The sequence below is a fragment of the Mobula hypostoma genome, chromosome 3 (assembly GCF_963921235.1).
Source record: "Mobula hypostoma chromosome 3, sMobHyp1.1, whole genome shotgun sequence".
NCBI classification, from domain to species: Eukaryota; Metazoa; Chordata; class Chondrichthyes; order Myliobatiformes; family Myliobatidae; genus Mobula; species Mobula hypostoma.
This window is the reverse complement of record NC_086099.1, coordinates 67,561,375-67,582,906: the sequence shown is the minus strand read 5'-3', so window position 1 is coordinate 67,582,906 and position 21,532 is coordinate 67,561,375. Positions and strand designations below refer to the sequence as shown.

Here is a 21,532-nt window from a genome sequence, read left to right as displayed (position 1 = left end):
AGAATTTTGAAATAATTTAATTTTGCATGTGTTATATCAGGTGTACAGGTCTGTTTCTTTTCAACCAACTTTTGAAGCAGAATTTTCATGTATTCTCTGTCCAGACCACCCTTCCTCAAATCTATTTTCTTTGTTGCTACTAATCCCTTTTAAGTTTTCAGTCACTCGTAACTATAAGGTTTAACAAATGTTGCAATATTTAATCACTCCCTTCTTGTATGGTTTTACCTATATTAAAAAATTAAGGTACAACTTTCTAATTTCTGTTTAATGCAAAATTATCTTACTTGCTCAAGGGTCAAGTTCTCTAAGTCAACCTACTTTGGAGCAAATTCAAGTGAAAGGTAAGCAATTTTATTCTATGTTAATTAAGTAGCAGTTGGAGCTTGCCAACCGTCATGGTTTATACCTGTGATGGTTGTATTGTTCTTATAAACCCAAACGTTAGCTCTGTTGTTCTCTATCTACATATGATGATTAATTTGCTGAGAATGTCCAGAGTTTCATGCTTATTTTAGTGGCCAATTTCTGAGTCTAGTTTATCTGGATCACGTCTTTCATTTTATGAAATTTGCCCTTGCTCAATTGTGTATTTTCACTTTGGATTGCTTTGTGCCTTTTCTCATGATGAACCTAAACTAAAGCTTTTGAAATGATAGCCACTTTGAAAAGCGGCACTCTTCTTGTGACCAACTCTATTCATCTAGACTTGTATACATTGATATTGCCTTCTTTGAGCAAAACTGCTGGAAGCACTCAGTAGATTAGATTATGAGGACACTCAGTCCTCGTTTATTGTCATTTAGAAATGCATGCATTAAAAAACGATACAGTAGATCAAGTAGCATGGCTAGAAAGAGAAATAGTGCATGTTTTGGGTCAAAAACCATTAGAGTATTTTTAGTTTCTATTTCAGGAAACGTACAAAAAGCATTGTTTTCCTGAACACGTTTTGGGAATTTGCTCATCTGCTCTATTTAATGTTGATTTTTGCAATGATACTCCTTAGTTCATGCACTTCTTGGTAAATTCTTCATAAAGCTAACTCTTGCCCTCTATTTCGTAGCATATAAAATATATGGGAGAGTGTATTTATTACTCATTATTTCTCAATTCCAACCAAATGGGTTCAACCCCATCCACCTCCCAAACTTCCACAACCGATGATCTTCCGGAGGATGTTCTTTCTTCTAGCCTTATGATAATTTTCTTTAAAACAGCTATAGCTCTATTCTGATGTTTACTCTAATGTTTCCTGAATGTCATAAAATGGGAAAACCAAGTATTCAGTCTTCTTTTTCCAATGAGATCTTCTTACCATTGACACTATGTCATAATGTGCTATTTCTGCTTGCATTGCACTTCATGCATTTACACTCTCGCACTCCAAACCTAATATGTATCTTTCTATCTATAGGAAGAGGCGCAGTCGACGTTTCAGGCCGAGACCCTTCGTCAGGACTAACTGAAGGAAGAGTGAGTAAGGGATTTGAAAGCTGGAGGGGGAGGGGGAGATGCAAAATGATAGGAGAAGACAGGAGGGGGAGGGATAGAGCCGAGAGCTGGACAGGTGATAGGCAAAAGGGGATACGAGAGGATCATGGGACAGGAGGCCTAGGGAGAAAGACGGGGGGGGGGGTGACCCAGAGGATGGGCAAGAGGTATATTCAGAGGGACAGAGGGAGAAAAAGGAGCGTGAGAGAAAGAATGTGTGCATAAAAAGGAGTAACAGCTGGGGTACGAGGGGGAGGTGGGGCCTAGCGGAAGTTAGAGAAGTCAATGTTCATGCCATCAGGTTGGAGGCTACCCAGACGGAATATAAGGTGTTGTTCCTCCAACCTGAGTGTGGCTTCATCTTTACAGTAGAGGAGGCCGTGGATAGACATGTCAGAATGGGAATGGGATGTGGAATTAAAATGTGTGGCCACTGGGAGATCCTGCTTTCTCTGGCGGACAGAGCGTAGATGTTCAGCAAAGCGGTCTCCCAGTCTGCGTCGGGTCTCACCAATATATAAAAGGCCACATCGGGAGCACCGGACGCAGTATATCACCCCAGTCGACTCACAGGTGAAGTGATGCCTCACCTGGAAGGACTGTTTGGGGCCCTGAATGGTGGTAAGGGAGGAAGTGTAAGGGCATGTGTAGCACTTGTTCCGCTTACACGGATAAGTGCCAGGAGGGAGATCAGTGGGGAGGGATGGGGGGGACGAATGGACAAGGGAGTTGTGTAGGGAGCGATCCCTGCGGAATGCAGAGGGGGGGGGGGGAAAGATGTGCTTAGTGGTGGGATCCCGTTGGAGGTGGCGGAAGTTACGGAGAATAATATGTTGGACTCCAACATATTATTCTCCGTAACTTCCGCCACCTCCAACGGGATCCCACCACTAAGCACATCTTTCTCCCCCCCCTCTCTCTGCATTCCGCAGGGATCGCTCCCTACACAACTCCCTTGTCCATTCGTCCCCCCCATCCCTCCCCACTGATCTCCCTCCTGGCACTTATCCGTGTAAGCGGAACAAGTGCTACACATGCCCTTACACTTCCTCCCTTACCACCATTCAGGGCCCCAAACAGTCCTTCCAGGTGAGGCATCACTTCACCTGTGAGTCCACTGGGGTGATATACTGCGTCCGGTGCTCCCGATGTGGCCTTTTATATATTGGTGAGACCCGACGCAGACTGGGAGACCGCTTTGCTGAACATCTACGCTCTGTCCGCCAGAGAAAGCAGGATCTCCCAGTGGCCACACATTTTAATTCCACATCCCATTCCCATTCTGACATGTCTATCCACGGCCTCCTCTACTGTAAAGATGAAGCCACACTCAGGTTGGAGGAACAACACCTTATATTCCGTCTGGGTAGCCTCCAACCTGATGGCATGAACATTGACTTCTCTAACTTCCGCTAGGCCCCACCTCCCCCTCGTACCCCAGCTGTTACTCCTTTTTATGCACACATTCTTTCTCTCACTCTCCTTTTTCTCCCTCTGTCCCTCTGAATATACCTCTTGCCCATCCTCTGGGTCACCCCCCCCCCCGTCTTTCTCCCTAGGCCTCCTGTCCCATGATCCTCTCGTATCCCCTTTTGCCTATCACCTGTCCAGCTCTCGGCTCTATCCCTCCCCCTCCTGTCTTCTCCTATCATTTTGCATCTCCCCCTCCCCCTCCAGCTTTCAAATCCCTTACTCACTCTTCCTTCAGTTAGTCCTGACGAAGGGTCTCGGCCTGAAACGTCGACTGCGCCTCTTCCTATAGATGCTGCTTGGCCTGCTGCGTTCACCAGCAACTTTGATGTATGTTGCTTGAATTTCCAGCATCTGCAGAATTCCTGTTGTTTATGTATCTTTCTATATTTTCTATCATCTTATCTAATTCAGTATAATTTCTAACTCTAATATCTTAATGGACATTGATTTTTTTGATATAATACTCCTTCTGAAGTAGCTTAAAGCCTTCCTTTGTTATCTGGATGACTGGTAGTTTCATATTTTAATAGAAGTAGGCTTCTAAAGGTTTTTGGACAGATTTCTTTTAATTGTCTTTTATTTTTGTAAAATATATTTGATGAATTAATTTATAAGCAGGTCCTTTTGAATGATAGAATGTGGTTGCTTTGTAGATGGAGTGTGGTAGATTTAAGTGCAAATTAGCAGTGGAATCAACATTGGAAATACTTCAACATTTAAAGGGAATAAGAACAAATAAATTAAGATTATTTACATGTCCAAAAAATTGTTTGGCTAGATATTCATCTCCTGTTGTTATTTTTAAAGAATGTAAAACTGAGCTTTTCTGGCCTCTGATAAATGGAAGCACCATCAGGTCAGTGAGAGTCCCTTACAGACAGATGAGGGAACTTAAAATGCAGGATAAGGCATTGGCAGAAGAATTTAATGACGCTTTGACTGTCTTAAAAGAAGGTGGTGTACTGTATAAAACTGGGAGAAGTACTGAGGAACCAAGGGTCTAATAATTATGAGGTACTGAAGAACACAAGTATTAGTTAAGTAGTGGAGAAGTTGTTGAAATGAAAAGTCGTATAATGTACTCTGCTGAAAGTTCAGACTTTCAGACATATTGTTGATATTGATTGACATTGAGTGTCTTTATATTGAAATGTGTAAAGTATAAATTTTAGTTCTGTTTCAGTAGAGAAAATGTGTAAAAATGATTAATTCATTATTTAAATGTTAATTCTCTAACATTTTTCCAGTTAAAGCTATTCTGAAGAAACGAGATTATGGGTCCAAATATACTCAAAATAATTTCATCACAGCTATGCGAGCAATGAATGAGTTCTGTCTAAAACCCAGGTATTCAGTAGTATTATTAAGAGTGTTTAAATTATTGCAGAATAAAAAAATAACACAAATTACTATATTTCTGCTGGATAACTACCCTCTTTTGTGCCAAAAAGAACGTATAGTATACAAATCAAAAATTTCGTCTGCGAATCCTGCCAAACCCAGATATCAGATTAAGAAATGAGTTATAAAAGTATAACATGACTTAATTTAGGATGCTACACTCAGAACCTGGTATAACATCACTGGCAAATGTCGTTAAATTTGATTTTATTTGGCAGCAGTCCATTATTTATATATATATATTTAAATGAAGAATGTAGTGCCAGAAAAAGGAAAAGAAAATAGTGAGGTAGTGGTCATGGGTTCATTGTCCATTCAGGAATCTGATAGCAGAGTGGAAGAAGCTGTTTCTGAAATGTTGAGTGTCTGTCTTCCGATTCCAGTACCGCCATAGAAGGTATTAATGAAAAAAGGGCACGTCCTGGGTGATGGGGGTCCTTAATGATAGATGCTGCCTTCTTGAGGCATCGCCTTTTGAAGGTGTCTTCAGTGCTGGGGTGGGTAGTATGATGGAGCTTGCTGAGTGTAGAACTTCCTGCAGCTTTTTCTGAATCTGTGCAGTGGTCCTTCCATATCAGGCAGTGATGCAACCAGTTGGAATGCTCTCCATGCTATATCTGTAGAAATTTGCAAGTGTCTTTGGTGACATACCCAGCCTCCTCAAACACCTAATGAAGTATACCTGCTGTTGTGCCTTCTTTGTAATTACATCAATATGTTGGACCCAGGATAGATGTTCAGAGATGTTGACACCTAGGAACTTGAAGCTTTTCACCTTTTCCACTGCTGATCCTTCAATGAGGACTGGTGTGTGTTCGTTCAACTTCCTTTTCCTGAAAACCACAATCAATTTCTTGGTCTTACTGACGTTGAGTGCAAGGTGGTTGTTGTGACACCACTTAACCAGCTGATCTGTCTCACTATTGTACACCACGTCTTCACTATCTAACATTCTGCCGACAATTGTGTTATCAGTAAATTTATAGATGTCATCTGAGCTGAGTCTAGCCACACAGTCATTGGTGTCGAGAGAGTAGAGAAATGGGCTAAGGACGCATCCTTGAGGTGTGCCAGTGTTGATTGTCAGCAAGGGGGAGATGTTATTTCCAATCCGCTTTGACTGTGGTCTCCTGGTGAGAAAAACAAGGATCCAGTTGCAGAGGGAGTTAGGGAGACCCAGGTTTTGGAGCTGGTTGACTAGAACTGCATTGAATGGCATTGTTGAAACCAACTCTATGGTGCTGATATAAAAAGATTTTGGTAATACAATATTCTGTAAGATTCTTTTATTTCATCAAAGTTAGAATTTATATATAGCTTACATAAAAACTGTTGTAAGACTTTGGTCAGTCAATGTACTTTTAAGCTTTAGCAACAGCTTTGCAGGCTCATTGTGCGAAGGAGCAACTGTGTAGTTCCTGCATACTGAATATATTGTATCGTAATGCTGTCCATGGCATTTTCTCTTTAATAACTGCTCACCTACTTTTGTCTACAGTGACTTGGAGAAGTTGAGGAAAATAAGACGGCGAAGTCCCCATGATGATTCAGAGGCTTTTACTGTACACTTGAGATCTGACGTAGAAGCCAAGTGAGTATTGATCAAATTTAATCCTGCTCTAATGGATAAATGAATCATAAATGAACATCTGTTAACATTTACTTTTGTACTTTCTGATGCTAAGGTAAAAATATAGAAAGTAATGGAGCTGAGATTGGGAAACAAGTAGAATGATGAATGGGTATGTAGCTTCCAGATCAATTGTTCCAACTATCAATACACCAGTACTCCCTGCCACTCTTGTTTACTTTTGCAGTCTGACTGTGAAATGTTTTTTGCCTGAGCACTTTAACATTCACTTCCTGTAGTATAGTCATAGTCACAATTTATTGATCCCGGGGGAAATTGGTTTTTGTTACAGTTGCACCATAAATAATTAAATAGTAATAAAACCATAAATAATTAAATAGTAATATGTAAATTATGCCAGGAAATACGTCCAGGACCAGCCTATTGGCAGAGGGTGTCTGACCCTCCAAGGGAGGAGTTGTAAAGTTTGATGGCCACAGGCAGGAATGACTTCCTATGATGCTCTGTGTTGCATCTCGGTGGAATGAGTCTCTGGCTGAATGTACTCCTGTGCCCACCCAGTACATTATGTAGTGGATGGGAGATATTGACCAAGATGGCATGCAACTTGGACAGCATCCTCTTTTCAGACACTACCGTCAGAGAGTCCAGTTCCATCCCCACAACATCACTGGCCTTACGAATGAGTTTGTTGATGCTGTTGGTGTCTGCTACCCTCAGCCTGCTGCCCCAGCACACAACAGCAAACATGATAGCACTGGCCACCACAAACTCGTAAAACATCCTCAGCATCGTCCGGCAGATGTTAAAGGACCTCAGTCTCCTCAGGAAATAGAGACGGCTCTGACCCTTCTTGTAGACAGCCTCAGTGTTCTATGACCAGTCCAGTTTATTGTCAATTTGTATCCCCAGGTATTTGTAATCCTCCACCATGTCCACACTGACCCCCTGGATGGAAACAGGGGTCACTGGTACCTTAGCTCTCCTCAGGTCTACCACCAGCTCCTTATATATGGTTTCCTGTTCATCTTCTCTATATTAATATACTATGCCATTTCAAATTGGAAATAAACAAAATTATTGAGATGAAATCTGGCTTTCTTTGTCAAGTACTGTACATTATTCAGTATATTCTTTAATATAAAATAACTTGATGTGCTTTTCATTAAGATTATTGTTTTGAAATTATAGCCAATAGCTTTCGTGTAATTATTGAGTTTCATGTTTCACTGAAATTTTGTTTGTATTTATAATTACCCAAGCATTCTGAATTTGCCTCTGAGTCAGGTACATCTTACGAAAAACAAACTGTAGGAGCAGTGGAATAGATCTATTTCCCTTAACAGAGGTGAAATTAAAGAGTATACGTATAAAGATTTAGAGAAGTTGATTTTTTTTCATCCAAAGAATGGTGGGAGTTAGGAAGTTATTTAGCCTTTCCAGGAGAGTGCTGGGCTTTCAGCTTATTTGTTAATATTATTTCCTGTTTGTATATTTCATTCCTTGATTTTGAAACACTGAATTCCACCTTGTCTGCCTGTATTTCTGTATTTTGAATATTTTTGTATCTACGTTTTTTGACCTGGCATTCAAAGTTTTACAACTTTAATATGTTACACTGAAGTTTATAGCTAAGCAGGGAGGAGTGTATTTCAGTAATACTTGAGTAATATTGTAAATTGATTGATTAAGCATTCTTTGCTTCTTACATAATGAATTATGTAAAGTTTTATTACTTAAAACTTTGAATCTTCATCTTGCTGGATGTACCCTTAAGTTATCCAACTGCATTTCCATTAGTGCCTTGCTCATGTTCATGCCTGAACTAGTATCACTAGTGCGGTGTTTTGTAATTCCAGAAACTAATTGAAAGAAAAACATAGGAGCCTGGGATAACGTGCCTACTTAGTTTTACTTCGGTGAGGTGCACAAATATGACATGGTTGCATAATAACAGATGTCAGTCACATACTTTTACATATAACCTATAATTCATTATGTAAAAAGCAAAGAATGCTTAATCAAACAGTAGATTTATAATATTACTGAAGTATTACTGAAATGCACTCCTCCTTGCTTAGCTATAAACTTCAATGTAACATATTGCTCTCACGTCACATTATTTTTATATATGCGCACGCGCACACCACACACACACACGCACACGCACACACGCAACAGGCCAAAGGTCTTCCCCCTTTCTTTGCAGTCCTGAAGAAGAGTCTTGGCTTGAAACATCAACTGTTTATTTATGTCTGTAGATGCTGCCTGACCTGCTGAGTTCCTCCAGCATTTCGTGTGTGTTGTTCCCCCGTGATCTCTGCTGCCCTCTGACTGTTTCACCATGACTTACGCAGACTTGCGAACTTGCCTTTGATGCCATCTTGTTCCACTTGGCTTTGAGAGCCATTTTCAGCACTTGTGGTTTGGACCCACCATAGATCCCAGGTACTGATGTCTGATTGACTGCTTCTCCCTCCAAATTCTATGCGCCACCCTCTCAGCTATGCGGGGATACTAGACAGCTCTGTCTCAGTCTGTGCCACAGCTCTGGACCCCTCTCTCCTCTGCCTGTCATGAACCTCTCCGACATTGCATCATCCGCCGGATCCACGCCTTCAACCGCCAGTTCTTCGCTTTCCTTGCTGGAACTTCATTCAATTAGGCAACCCAGACCACGGACCTTGCTGACTCCAACCCTGCTTTCGACAGTCCTGGATGCCTCTGGACCAGTGATACGATTGTTGCCAACCCCTGTTTCACTGACTCTGAGCAGATCTTGATGCTGGATTCTACTGCCACCAGTGCTATTTCCCTTGACCCCAGATGCCTTAAGATTGCATATTGCATGGCCTGTAGCTCTGGCTGGAGCTAGCACCTCCACACTGAGACCTTCCTTGCAACCACTGGACCCCCAGGTTCCCCTTCCCTTCCCCCCTCCCCCACCCCAGACTCCCCCACAAATCAGACTATTCAGGTAGGCGTATTGTCTCTGCCTGCTCTTACTCCACTGAACGTATCTCGACTGCATTCTATCCTGTTTGGTTCATTCCCTTCCGACCTATGTCCACGACACTTCTCATGCTCTCAATCTCAGTAGCTTTCAATTTCCTGGCCCTGACTGCCTTAATGTCCAGTCCCTATATATTTCCATCCACCATCAAGGAGGCCTTAAAGCTCTGTTTCTTTCTCTATAAAAGAATCAACTGGTTCCCCTCCATTATCACCCTCCTCTGTCTGGCAGAACTGATCCTCACCTCAACAGTTTTTTCCATTTGGCTCCTCCTATTTTCTCAGACTTGATGGTCGCAGGGTAGCCAAGAGCACCTGCATGGGACCCAGCTATGCCTGGCTGCTCTTTGTCTATGTAGGCAGCCCGTGTACCGGCCTTCCCTGATAATGCTACCCAACTCTTCCTCCATGGCGTTAACGACTGTATTGGATGTGTTGAGGTCGTCAATTTCAACAACTTTGCCTCTCACTTCTACCCTGCCTTTAAATTCACATGGGCCATCTCTGACACCTTCCTCATCTTTCTTGATCTCTTTGTCTCCATCTCTGGAAACAAATTGTTGACTGACATCTTTTATAAACCTACTGATTCCCACAGTTACACACACAAAATGCTGGACGAACTCAGTAGGCCTGGCAACATCAATGGAAAAGAGTAAACAATTGATGTTCTGGACCAAGGCTCTTCATCAGGACTGGAAAAAAAGATGAGAAGTTAGAACAAGAAGGTCGGAGGAAGGGAGGAAGATGGTAGATGATAGATGAAACCGGGAGAGGGAAAGGGGTGAAGTAAAGAGCTGGAAAGTTGATAGGAGAAAGAGGTACAGGTCTGGAGAAGAGAAATCTGATAGAGGATAGAAGACCATGGAAGAATGGGAAGGGGGAAGAACAGCAGAAGGAGGTGATGGACAGGTAAGGAGATGAGGTGAAAGAGGGAAACAGGAATGGTGAGGGAGGGGGTGGTCAATTACGTAAGTTAGAGAAGTCTATGTTTGTGCTATCAGGTTGGAGGCTGCCCAAGAGGAATACAAGATGTTCTTGACTATACCTCTGGAAGAAGATGGTGCCAGTGAACAACGGGACCAAGGGAGACGTCCTCCCGATGGTTCATAAAACTACTTTATTTTACATTTTTTTTCTTTGAAATAAGGTTCTGTTTCTGTTGGAGCCTGTGATCAACATTTTTATGGTGTGGTTTTGAGCCGATTGATCTGACGCTTTGCTGTCTCTGAGCGTGTTCCATGAGGCTTTGAGCGAAGTGTGCGGCTTGATGCTAAGAAGCTTGAAGATGGGGCGTGAGCCCATGATCTCGACCCCATTTCTTGCGGATTGAAATCATCGAGGCAAGTGCAGAAGATGAGCCAGTGTTCACCGCCATATACCAACTTCTTGCTTGCGGCTGCCGGAGGAAGTTGTCAGCGTGTGATGATCTCTCTCTCCCTCTTGCTCGCTATTCCTGGAGGAAGATCCCTGAATCTTGATGCTGCTGGAGGATTGTGCTGGAGTCCAGAGTGTTGGGCAAGGTTTAATTGATGTGGCTTGTGGATTGGGCTCAGTATTTAACGTTATGATGTCTTTCTGCTTCTGGTCACCTTTTTTTTGTTGATATGTTGAGCGACTTTGAATCGGGGCAGCCTGCAGATAACAAACACTGAACTGAATACGCCTGGATTTGATTTTTTTGTTGTTGCCATTTGTGTGTTTTTTTTTCTTGCGTGGGGGTGTTTGACGTTTTTCTTTGGGTTCCATGGTTTTCTTTGTTTTGTGGCTACCTGCATGGAAGACGAATCTCTGTTGTACACTGCATACATACTCGATGATGTATTTTGGATCTTTGATGATACCTCTTCCCACCCTGTTTCCTGTAAAATGCTATTCCCTTTCCTCAGCTCCTTCGTCTCCACTGCATCTGTCCCCAGGTTGTAGCTTTCCTTTCCAGGATATCAGAAGTATCCCCCTTCATCAAGAAGGCTTCCTTTCCTCCACCATAAATGTTGCTCTCACCCACATGTCCTCCATTTCCTGAACATCTGCTCGCCCCATTTCTCCACTGCCTTAACAGTGATAGAGTTCCTTTTGTCCTTGCCTAGCACCCCATGAGCCTCCGCATCCAACACATCTTCCTCCGCAGCTTCCGCCATCTCCAAAGGGATCCTACCACCAAAGGTATCTTTACCTTTACCTTCTCACACCACACCCCCCTGCATTTCGCAGGGATCACTCTCTCCGTGATTCCCTTGTCCATTCGTCCCTCCCCACTCATCCCCCTTCTGGCACTTATCCGTCCAAGTGGCCAAAGCTGCCCACTCACCTCCATTTAGAACCCCAGACAGTCATTCAGGTGAGTCAGTGTTTGGCCTGTGAATCGTGTCTATTATGTCTGGTGCTCCTGTTGCAGCCTGCTCTACATTGATGAGACCACTTCATTGAGCACATCAGCTCCATCCGTGAAAAGTGACCAAACATTTTAATTCTGATTTCAGTTCTGACGTGTTGGTCCATAACCTCTTGTGCCAAGATTAGGTGACCCATCAGGTAGAGGAGGAATACCTTGTATTCTGTCTGGGTAACCTCTAACTTGATGGCATGAATATCGATTTCTCTTTCTGGTAAACAAAATTCCACCCACCCACCCCCACCTTTTCTGTTTTCCACTCTGGCCTCTTGCCTGTTCACATCTGCATATCACCTCACCTGTGTCCCCTCCTTCCTTTTCTCCTATGGTCTGCTCTCCTCTCCTATCTGATTCCTTCATCCCCAGACCGTTATCTTTTCTACTCACCTGGCTTCACCTATCAACTTCAAGCTATCTTCCTTACCCCCTCTCACTTTTTTTATTCTGCTGTTTTCTCCCTTCCTTTCCAGTCCTGAAAAAGGATCTTAGCCTGAAATGCAGACTATTTATTCATTTTCATAGAAGTTGCTTGATTTACTGAGTGCCTCTCTGTCAATCTGCGTAATTTTTCTCTGGCGTGGTAAAGGAATATGATGCAAAGGCTATGGGGCATTCATTTCTGTCATTCATAACGTGAAGTGACTGCCCCTGTACCATAAGGCAAGATGTCATAGGCAAGCTTCACTGGACAATGTAGAACATAATGTGTGAGGTCACCATTGTCTTTTGGAAAGCCACCTCACACTGTTTTGTCCATTGCCATTTCTTCCTGATCTGCAGTAGTGAGTTCAATGGGTGGAGCACAGTACTCAGGTTTGGATGGAACCTGTTATGGTAATTGAAAAATCCCAGAAAGTACTGCAAATGTGACATTTCCTTTGTCCTTGGGGCATCCACTGCTGCTTGAATTTTCTTAGCACATTTGTATAATACTTGGGTGTCAGTGATTGACCACAGTAAGTGGTGCTTGTTTTAAATAATTCACATTTGTTGCACCATGCTCTGAGCCCATAATCTTCTAATCTTTTTAACCCTTTTTTGATATTTTGGAGATGTCCCTTATCATCCTCACTGGTAACAAAGATGTCATCAGGTTACGCTGAATGCCTGGGCAACCATGTAGCATCTGCTTCATAGCTTTCTGCCAGAGTGCAGGTGCAGACGCTACTCCAAGAAAAAGCCTATTACAGCGATAATTGTGAGTATTAATGATGAGAAACACTCGACTCTTTTTCTATCTCCTACAATTTGCCTACCAACACAACCGATCGACAGATGATGCAATAGTCACAGCTATACACACCATCCTTTCACATCTGGAGAAGAAGGATGCTTATGTGAGAATGCTGTTCTTGGACTATAGTTCAGCATTCAACACCATAATTCCCTCCAGGTTTGACAAGAAGCTTAGTGACCTTGGCTTTTATCTTGCCTTGTGTAGCTGGATCCTGGACTTCCTGTCAGATCGCAGGTGGTAAAAGTGTGCTCCCTCACCTCTGCCCTTCTGGCGCTCAACACAGCTGCCCCTCAAGGCTGTGTACTAAGCCCCTTCCTTTACTCTTTGTATACCCATGACTATGTTCCCGCCCACATCTACTAATTAAATTTGCTGACAACACTACACTGATTGGCCTAATCTCAAATAATAATGAGGCAGCCTACAGAGAAGAGGTCATTACCCTGACGCAGTGGCGTTAAGAAAACAACCTCTTCCTCATTGTCGCAAAAACAACAGAGCTGGTTGTGGACTACAGGAGGACTGGAGACAGGCTAGCCCCTACCAACATCAATGGATCTGGTGTTGAGAGGCTGAACAGCTTTAAGTTCTTTGGCATAAACATCACTGAAAAGCTCACGTGGTCTGTACATACTGGCTGTGTGGTGAAAAAGGCACAACAGCGCCTCTTTCACATCAGATGCTTGAAGAAATTTGGTATGGGACCCCAAATCCCAAGAACTTTCTACAGGGACACAATTGAGAGCATCCTGACTGGCTACATCATTGCCTGGTTTGGGAACTGTACCTCCCTTAATCGCAGGACTCTGCAGAGAGTGGTGCAAGCAGCCCAGCGCATCTACAGTTGTGAACTTCCCAAGATTCAGGACATTTACTAAGACGGGTGTGAAAAAAGGGACCGAAGGATCATTGGGGACCCGAGTCACCCCAACCACAAACTGTTCCAGCTGCTACCATCCAGGAAATGGTACTGCAGCATGAAAGCCAGGACCAACGGGCTCCAGGACAGCTTATTCCACCAGGCCATCAGACTGCTTAGTTCATTCTGTCACAACTGTATTTTTATTTATATTGTCTGTCTTGTACATACTATTTATTATAAATTACTATAAATTGCACATTTAGACAGATGTAACGTAAAGACTTTTACTCATGTATATGAAGGATGTAAGTAATAAAGCCAATTCAATTCAATGATTCTCTCTAGAAAGGTTTGCAAATATATCCTCTGTCCAGGATAGAGAATATTAATCTACTTTCAGTACTGGGTGATGGATGACCTTAAAATCACCACAGACCCATTTTTCTTTGTTACTGGCACTATTGATGTAGTCCCTGGGGTCCACTCAACTTTGGAAAGAATTCCTTCAACCTCCGTGCACTGCTGGCTACTTTATCACGGATGGTATAAGGAATTAGATGGGCTTTGTAAAACTTGGATGTGGTATTTTCATTTAACACTATTTTACCCTTGATGTGTTTTGAGTTTTCCAGTGCTATCCTTGAACATTGTGTCATCATCCAGTACCTTTCTTAATTCACTTTCAGTTGACTGTTGCAGTGGATGTGGCTTACAAATGCTGGATGGATCTCCAATCAAGTTGTAGTTGTTTCAGTCACTCATGGCCCCACAATGCTGGTCCTCCTGTTTTTACCAAAAGAGATCAGCCAATATCATCTGGACTATTCCTCTTCTCACCCTGTCTCTTGCAAAAACGCCATCCCCTTCTCGCAATTCCTCCGTCTCCGCCGCATCTGCTCTCAGGATGAGGCTTTTCATTCTAGGACGAGGGAGATGTCTTCATTTTTTAAAGAAAGGGGCTTCCCTTCCTCCACTATCAACTCTGCTCTTAAACGCATCTCCCCCATTTCACGTACATCTGCTCTCACTCCATCCTCCCACCACCCCACTAGGAATAGGGTTCCCCTGGTCCTCACCTACCACCCCACCAGCCTCCGGGTCCAACATATTATTCTCCGTAACTTCCGCCACCTCCAACGGGATCCCACCACTAAGCATATCTTTCCCTCCCCCCCTCTCTCTGCATTCCGCAGGGATCGCTCCCTACACAACTCCCTTGTCCATTCGTCCCCCCCATCCCTCCCCACTGATCTCCCTCCTGGCACTTATCCGTGTAAGCGGAACAAGTGCTACACATGCCCTTACACTTCCTCCCTTACCACCATTCAGGGCCCCAAACAGTCCTTCCAGGTGAGGCATCACTTCACCTGTGAGTCGACTGGGGTGATATACTGCGTCCGGTGCTCCCGATGTGGCCTTTTATATATTGGTGAGACCCGACGCAGACTGGGAGACCGCTTTGCTGAACATCTACGCTCTGTCCGCCAGAGAAAGCAGGATCTCCCAGTGGCCACACATTTTAATTCCACATCCCATTCCCATTCTGACATGTCTATCCACAGCCTCCTCTACTGTAAAGATGAAGCCACACTCAGGTTGGAGGAACAACACCTTATATTCCGTATGGGTAGCCTCCAACCTGATGGCATGAACATTGACTTCTCTAACTTCCGCTAGGCCCCACCTCCCCCTCGTACCCCATCTGTTACTCTTTTTTATGCACACATTCTTTCTCTCACTCTCCTTTTTCTCCCTCTGTCCCTCTGAATATACCTCTTGCCCATCCTCTGGGTCACCCCCCCCCGTCTTTCTTCCCGGACCTCCTGTCCCATGATCCTCTCGTTTCCCCTTCTGCCTATCACCTGTCCAGCTCTCGGCTCCATCCCTACCCCTCCTGTCTTCTCCTATCATTTTGCATCTCCCCCTCCCCCTCCAGCTTTCAAATCCCTTACTCACTCTTCCTTCAGTTAGTCCTGACGAAGGGTCTCGGCCTGAAACGTCGACTGCGCCTCTTCCTATAGATGCTGCCTGGCCTGCTGCGTTCACCAGCAACTTTGATGTATGTTGCTTGAATTTCTAGCATCTGCAGAATTCCTGTTGTTAGCCAATATCATTTGTTGATTGTTGTATTTCACCGTTATGAATGTCATTCCCATAGGAGTTATCTTTTCTCCAGTATAAGTTCTTAGTTACGTATCTGCAGGCTTCAGTATCTTTGAAATGGCATTCAAACTTATTTTGTGGAATGATTGAAATAGCCGAGCCAGCGTTCAACTCAATTTTTATTAATTTGTCATTCATTTCTAGTGTAAGCCATATTGCTTGTCTCTGGTTAGTTTCCACGTTGTAAATCTGAAGGCTTTCCAATCCGGTAACTTCCATTGCTATCAGATTTTTCATCAACAGTGTGCAGATTAGTGCTCTTTTTTAAACGGCAACTTGACTTTTTGTATTTATCTCTTCTCATTTATTTTTGTCTGCCCAACATGCACTTTCTATGTGTCCTACTTTGTTGCATTTTGTACAAGTTTCTCCTTTAAACCTGCATTGGTCTGGTGTACATGAGCCCCTGCCATTATGGTACCACAATTTGTTTGGCCAGGTTGACCTCCTTCTAGACTAGGGTTTCTCAACTGGACATCTAGGGTTCCGTGAGAGAACATGATTTAAAAGAAAAAGTTTTTTTGAACTTCGTGCAATGCTAGCACTCAAAGTGGTGTACAGTGATCGTGCCCCATTAAAAATCTCATTAGAGGTCTCTCAGCCCAGTATGACAGTGCGCAATAAACCATGCTTATTTGGTTGAGTCCATTCTCAGTTTTTGACACAAGATAGGGGAGGCTGTTGATAATTAGTGAGCGCTGTATTGCACGGAGGGGAGGATGGTAGGCTGATGAGCGTGAAGTACGTTTTCTGAGCAATGAATGGACTTGCCCAACTTGGGCTGTGACTCAGCCATTCCCTTCCAAGTTACCTCCCCAACTTCCCCTTGCGTGTCGCCGACTGACTTATGAGAACAATTGAACTCTGCTCCTGTAGTAGAAAATTAGAGAGAAATTTCATTGTAAAGAAGAAATTTTTTATGCACCGTGACGCAGCTGCTGGCCTGCTACTTTGCTGTTGTAAATGTTGCAAAAGCGGGATTGTGTAGGTTAGGAGTGAATTGTATTGTAAAATTTTCATTTTTTTTTGTGGTTTTCTCATTTAATTATTTGTTATGCCTTTCTCTTCTATATTTTATTAACCCCTGTGTTTTATGGACATGTCTGATGGTACAATCTTCTGAGTCATTTTGAGTGAAACAACAGAGACATAAGTCTGTCTTTACAATGAAAGCTACTTATCAATGGGTTTTAGATGGACTGGTGAGATAAGTTGTCCTATTCCATTGTGCCTCGTCTGTGGCAAACAACTTACAAATGCAGCAGTGGCTCTAATTAAATTGAACAGACATTTAATTACAAATCACAGTCTTATGACATGTAAAAGTGCTGATTATTTTAAACAGCTGTTGGAATTTCAAAACAGAGTAAAGCTTTTGTTAAGTCATAGTCAGTAAAAGGGTTCAGGAAGCAAGTTATTTCATAGTGGAACTTAATTTCCTAGAAAAGGGAAAGTAACACAATTGGTGAGAATCTAATGCCAGCATGTAAAATTATAGTGGGTAAAATGCTAGGACAAGAAACAAATTGAAAAGTTTTCAGTGTCAAGCAGTATGATAAGTCAATGTATTGATAACAGTCACATGATGGTGAAGAGGTTTTGTGTGATAAACTGAAAAACAACATCTTCTGTATCCAGGTTGATGAGTCAACAGATTTCATCGATAAATGTCACGTAGCATTTGTAAATGTTGGTGAAATTCAAGAAAACTTTTTATGTTGGCCCGAAACAAGCAAAGGCCAAGATATATTTAAAGTTTTGTCTTCATATCTGGAAACAAAAGGTTTGTCTTGGAGGAACTGTGTTGGCAATGGTGTTGCTTTGGGTTATGGTTTTTAGTAACTTTACTATTCAACATTGTCAATAAATTTTCATGTTGTAAAAATTAATTAAATTTTAAATTAATTAATTAGCATTAATTAAAATTGATTTACAGCCTTTATTTAAATTAAATCTACCGAGCCTACCTTTAGAAAAATTAAAATCCCATTTTGGTTGAAGCCAGTTACGTAACAGATTTATTATGTTTGTCTTATGAGCTCTTAAAATTTAAGGGATTAATATCAAGAAAGGTAAGCTAAGCTTAACTAGCTGCTTTTCAAGAAAGATTGGCTGAAATTTCTTTCTCCACTTGAGCATTGACAGTTATTTTGGCATTCTTATATCTATAAACTTACTGATCACACTAATGTACTGTGAGCAGTAGATATAATCATTTTTACTCACCGGTTCCTTGAGACCTGAAAATTATTTCAAGGGTTCCTCCAGGACAAAAAGGTTGAGAAAGATTGGTTTAGACATTGCAGTTTTATTCACACTCACTTTCATTCCTGATTGCTACTCAATTGCACCTCCAGCTGCTGTTTCCATTGATACAGCAATTTTAAACTACTTTTAAAAGTGAGTTGTGCTTCAGTTAGGAGCCCTTTTTGAATGTTTTCTAACATTGCACAAACTAAATGACCTCACAGTGCATCATTGAGCCTGTTACTGAATTAGCAATGCTCAGGCAATTTCTTCAGTAAGCTGAAAGGGACTCCCCAGCCTTTTGATTTTGCTTATCAAATCTGAAGTGTTCTTCAATCAACAATGGGTTTTATTCTAAATCTTCCTGCATTATGTTCATGATATCAGCAAAGTTAATTTCAGCTGGTTTGGTTGTAGCAGTCAAATTTCTAAGCAAACTGTAAGCTTTTCCACCAATAGCACTCAGCGAAACTGGAACTCGTTTCTCATCGTCTATTCCATTTGCTTTAAAATATTGCTGTATTTGTTCAGTATACATCACCCAGTTATCTGTTGTTCAATCAAGCACGTCTGTCTTTCCAGCGTAGCCAGCTATTTCTGCTTTTTAAAAATTTGATTATTATCACAATACTTGCTGTTTTATGGGTGGCGGGGTGGAGATGCGTCTCAACCAAAGTTGGGGCAAGGTGTAGCACCTACTTTGCTCCCCAACGAGGGTTCCGTGAAACCATGGGAGTAAGTGGTGGATGGTTGTATGAGCAGATGGTGTATATCACAAGTCCTGGTTATGTGACCACTGATGCCAGGCAGACAGTCACTGAAGAGTATTATAGTGACCTGGAAGACACTTGCCTAGAAGAAGGCAATGGCAAACCATTTCTGTAGAAAATTTGCCAAGAGCAATCATGATCTTGGAAAGACCATGATCGTCCACGTCGTACAGCACGGCACATAAGGAACCAACTAACTCATTGTTTATGAACCCGTGAATTCCGTATGTTTTCTGTCTTTTTTGTAACTTGAATGTTCTGCTGTGCTTTAGCAGGTAGGTAGTCGTTTTGGGTTCATTTAAAAATTACCTTGTCACCACTGTTATGTTTTGTAACTCCATAAATGATAGACAGAAAAACTTGGGAGAATGGGATAACATGTCTACATAGTTCTTCTTTAGAGAGGCATGCAAATTTGACATGGTGGCATATTGACATATGCCATTCACTTTTGCATATAACCTGTAATAAATTGTTGAAGGAACAAATGCTTAATCAGACAATATACTTACAATATTACTCAAATGTTATTGAAATATTAATTACACAACTAGGACAGATTATTTCATTATTGTATTATTAGTAGAAGTACATATACACATAAATGGACTGACATGTTTTATATTACTTTATTGACTTTGCTGTGTGAGTATTTTGGCTATGAAACACAGGGAATGTTGTGACTATAGACCAATATAAATGCACATTTTTATTGAACATAAGCTGCAGTACATCAATTAATTTGTGCATTTTCATTATTTGACAAAAATGATTATGGCAAAACAATGAGTAATTTTTAATTAGAGTTAGTAATTTATCTTCTGCTTGAATGCATTTATATTGTTGCAAATGTATCTATATGGTGTCTGAGAGCACTCTGTTTTCTTACCAAAAATATGACTTTTACCATTCTCTTCAGAGTTGCATACCTCTCTATTCATATCAGCAGATGCTTCATTCTTTAATTTTTGCCAACAGCAGTATTTACATTTGTATTATTCGGAGGACTGCTCTCTATACTTGTAAATAAATGGAAGAAAAGTTTTCCAAACCTGATTAACATTCTCATTTGGGTGGCGGGATAGAGATGTGTCTATACCAAAGGCAGTATAAGGCGCTTCTTCCCTCTGCTAGCCTGCAGATCCCCCTTCGGCAAGGTGTGGCACTTGCTTAGTCCCCACCTTGCCCAAGGGTGACCTGCAGGCTAGTGGAGGGAGGGAGCATCTTGTACAGCCTTTGAGGTCATGGCAGCAGGTGGTGGATTGTGGTATGAGCTGTTGGTGCATATCACAAGTCCTGGTTTTGTAATCACTGATGCCAGGCAGACAATCTCTGAAGAGTATGGATAGTGGCTGGGGTCACCTGTTTTGTAAAGACACTGCCCAGAAGATGGCAATGGCAAATCACTTCTGCAGAAAAATTTGCCAAGAACAATTATGGTTATCAGACGATTGTCAATTGTGTCATACAATACAGCACATAATGATGAACGATGATAAGCATACAATTATTTCTAGTGAGAATGTTGTTTGAAGAAAACATGTCAACACTGATAAATAATTAAACGTACTGGCAAAAGAATTCTGCTGGTTGATTTAAGTATTTCATTAATACATTTATGCATGCCTCCATAAGTAATATGAAATTTATTAATTATAGATGTAATAGCATCTCTGATAATTGCTCAATATTTCTTTAAGGGCGCTTGAGGTGCACGGAAGTCTAGAAGCTCTTGCAAGGGCAAAGAAGCAACGTAAAGAAGAAGAAATTGCATACAGAGAAAGTAAGTGTGTGTGAAATATTTCAGGTATATTCCATATCATTAACTTTTGGAGAATTGAGGGGGCAAAACCCTGAAAACGTGTGTTTATTACCCCTAAGACTGATTGTCCACTCATTCCCATTGCCCTTTCTCAAATTGTAATCAATTTCGGTTTTCTTTCCTATTGTGCAAGTCTAAATGTTGAAGGGTCGTGATTTAACTCAACAGTTCCAAAGGTTGCCTCCTGAAATGTAAAGTGTATTTACACAGTCCTGAATCCTGTACATCTGTAATAATAATATTTGTTTCACTGCTGTACATGAAGTGGAAAAACATCAATTTAATTCGCAAATAACATCTGTTTGTACTTCTAAGAAGATTTGATCTTCAAATCAAATATGTTTCGTGTTACAGAGTCTTCATGAGTTGTAGAGTTTACACAAAATTTTATTCATGCTTGTTCATGGGGAGTCTCAGTTACCCCAAAGAGCTTCTCAAGTACAGTATACAGAGTTTCCAGCACATCAGTAGTTCTGGATCTTCAATTACAATATATTACAACAACTCTCCAACTAGCTGCTTTGTGTAGGCCCCAGGTGTTCACCTCTAATCTAGGACTATACAGTGGTGTTGCAAGTAGTGCAGCTGTTACACAGCTCTAGTGACCTGGGTTTAATTTTGACTTCTGGAGTTATCTGTGTTGAATTTGCACTTTCTTCCAGTGATCTTAAGACACTAAGACACATGAGCAGAATTAACCCTTTTAACCCATTAAGTCTGCTCCGCCATTTCATCATGGCAGATTTTTTTAAAAATCCCACTTAACCTCATTCTTCTGTCTTCTCACCATAACCTTTGATTCCCTTACTAAATAAGAACCTATTAACCTCTGTTTTAAATATACCCAAATAATTCCACAGATTCTCCACCCTCAGGCTAAATAAATTCCTCCTCCTCTCTGTTTTAAATGGACCTCCTATTGAGGCTATGTCTTCTGTTTAGATGTCCCCCACTGCAAGAAACATGCTGTCCACATTCACTATTCTGATCTTTCAATATTCAATAGGTTTCAGTGAGATCCTCCCTCGTACTTCTAAATTCTAGCAAATACAGACCCAGAGCCAT

At 41.7% G+C, this 21,532-nt stretch overlaps 1 protein-coding gene across 5 annotated transcripts in view; it reads left to right on the top strand.

Annotated features, from left to right (window-relative positions):
* The window catches only part of slc30a9 (solute carrier family 30 member 9), a 73,619-nt gene that overhangs the window by 15,777 nt on the left and 36,310 nt on the right, over nucleotides 1-21,532 (top strand). For all 5 annotated transcript variants that reach the window (XM_063043227.1, XM_063043226.1, XM_063043225.1 and 2 more), the window contains exons 4-7: nucleotides 297-344; nucleotides 4,215-4,314; nucleotides 5,867-5,959; nucleotides 20,346-20,428. In XM_063043227.1, the coding sequence (XP_062899297.1) occupies nucleotides 297-344; nucleotides 4,215-4,314; nucleotides 5,867-5,959; nucleotides 20,346-20,428 (324 nt within the window). The remainder of the gene's footprint in view (nucleotides 1-296; nucleotides 345-4,214; nucleotides 4,315-5,866; nucleotides 5,960-20,345; nucleotides 20,429-21,532) is intronic.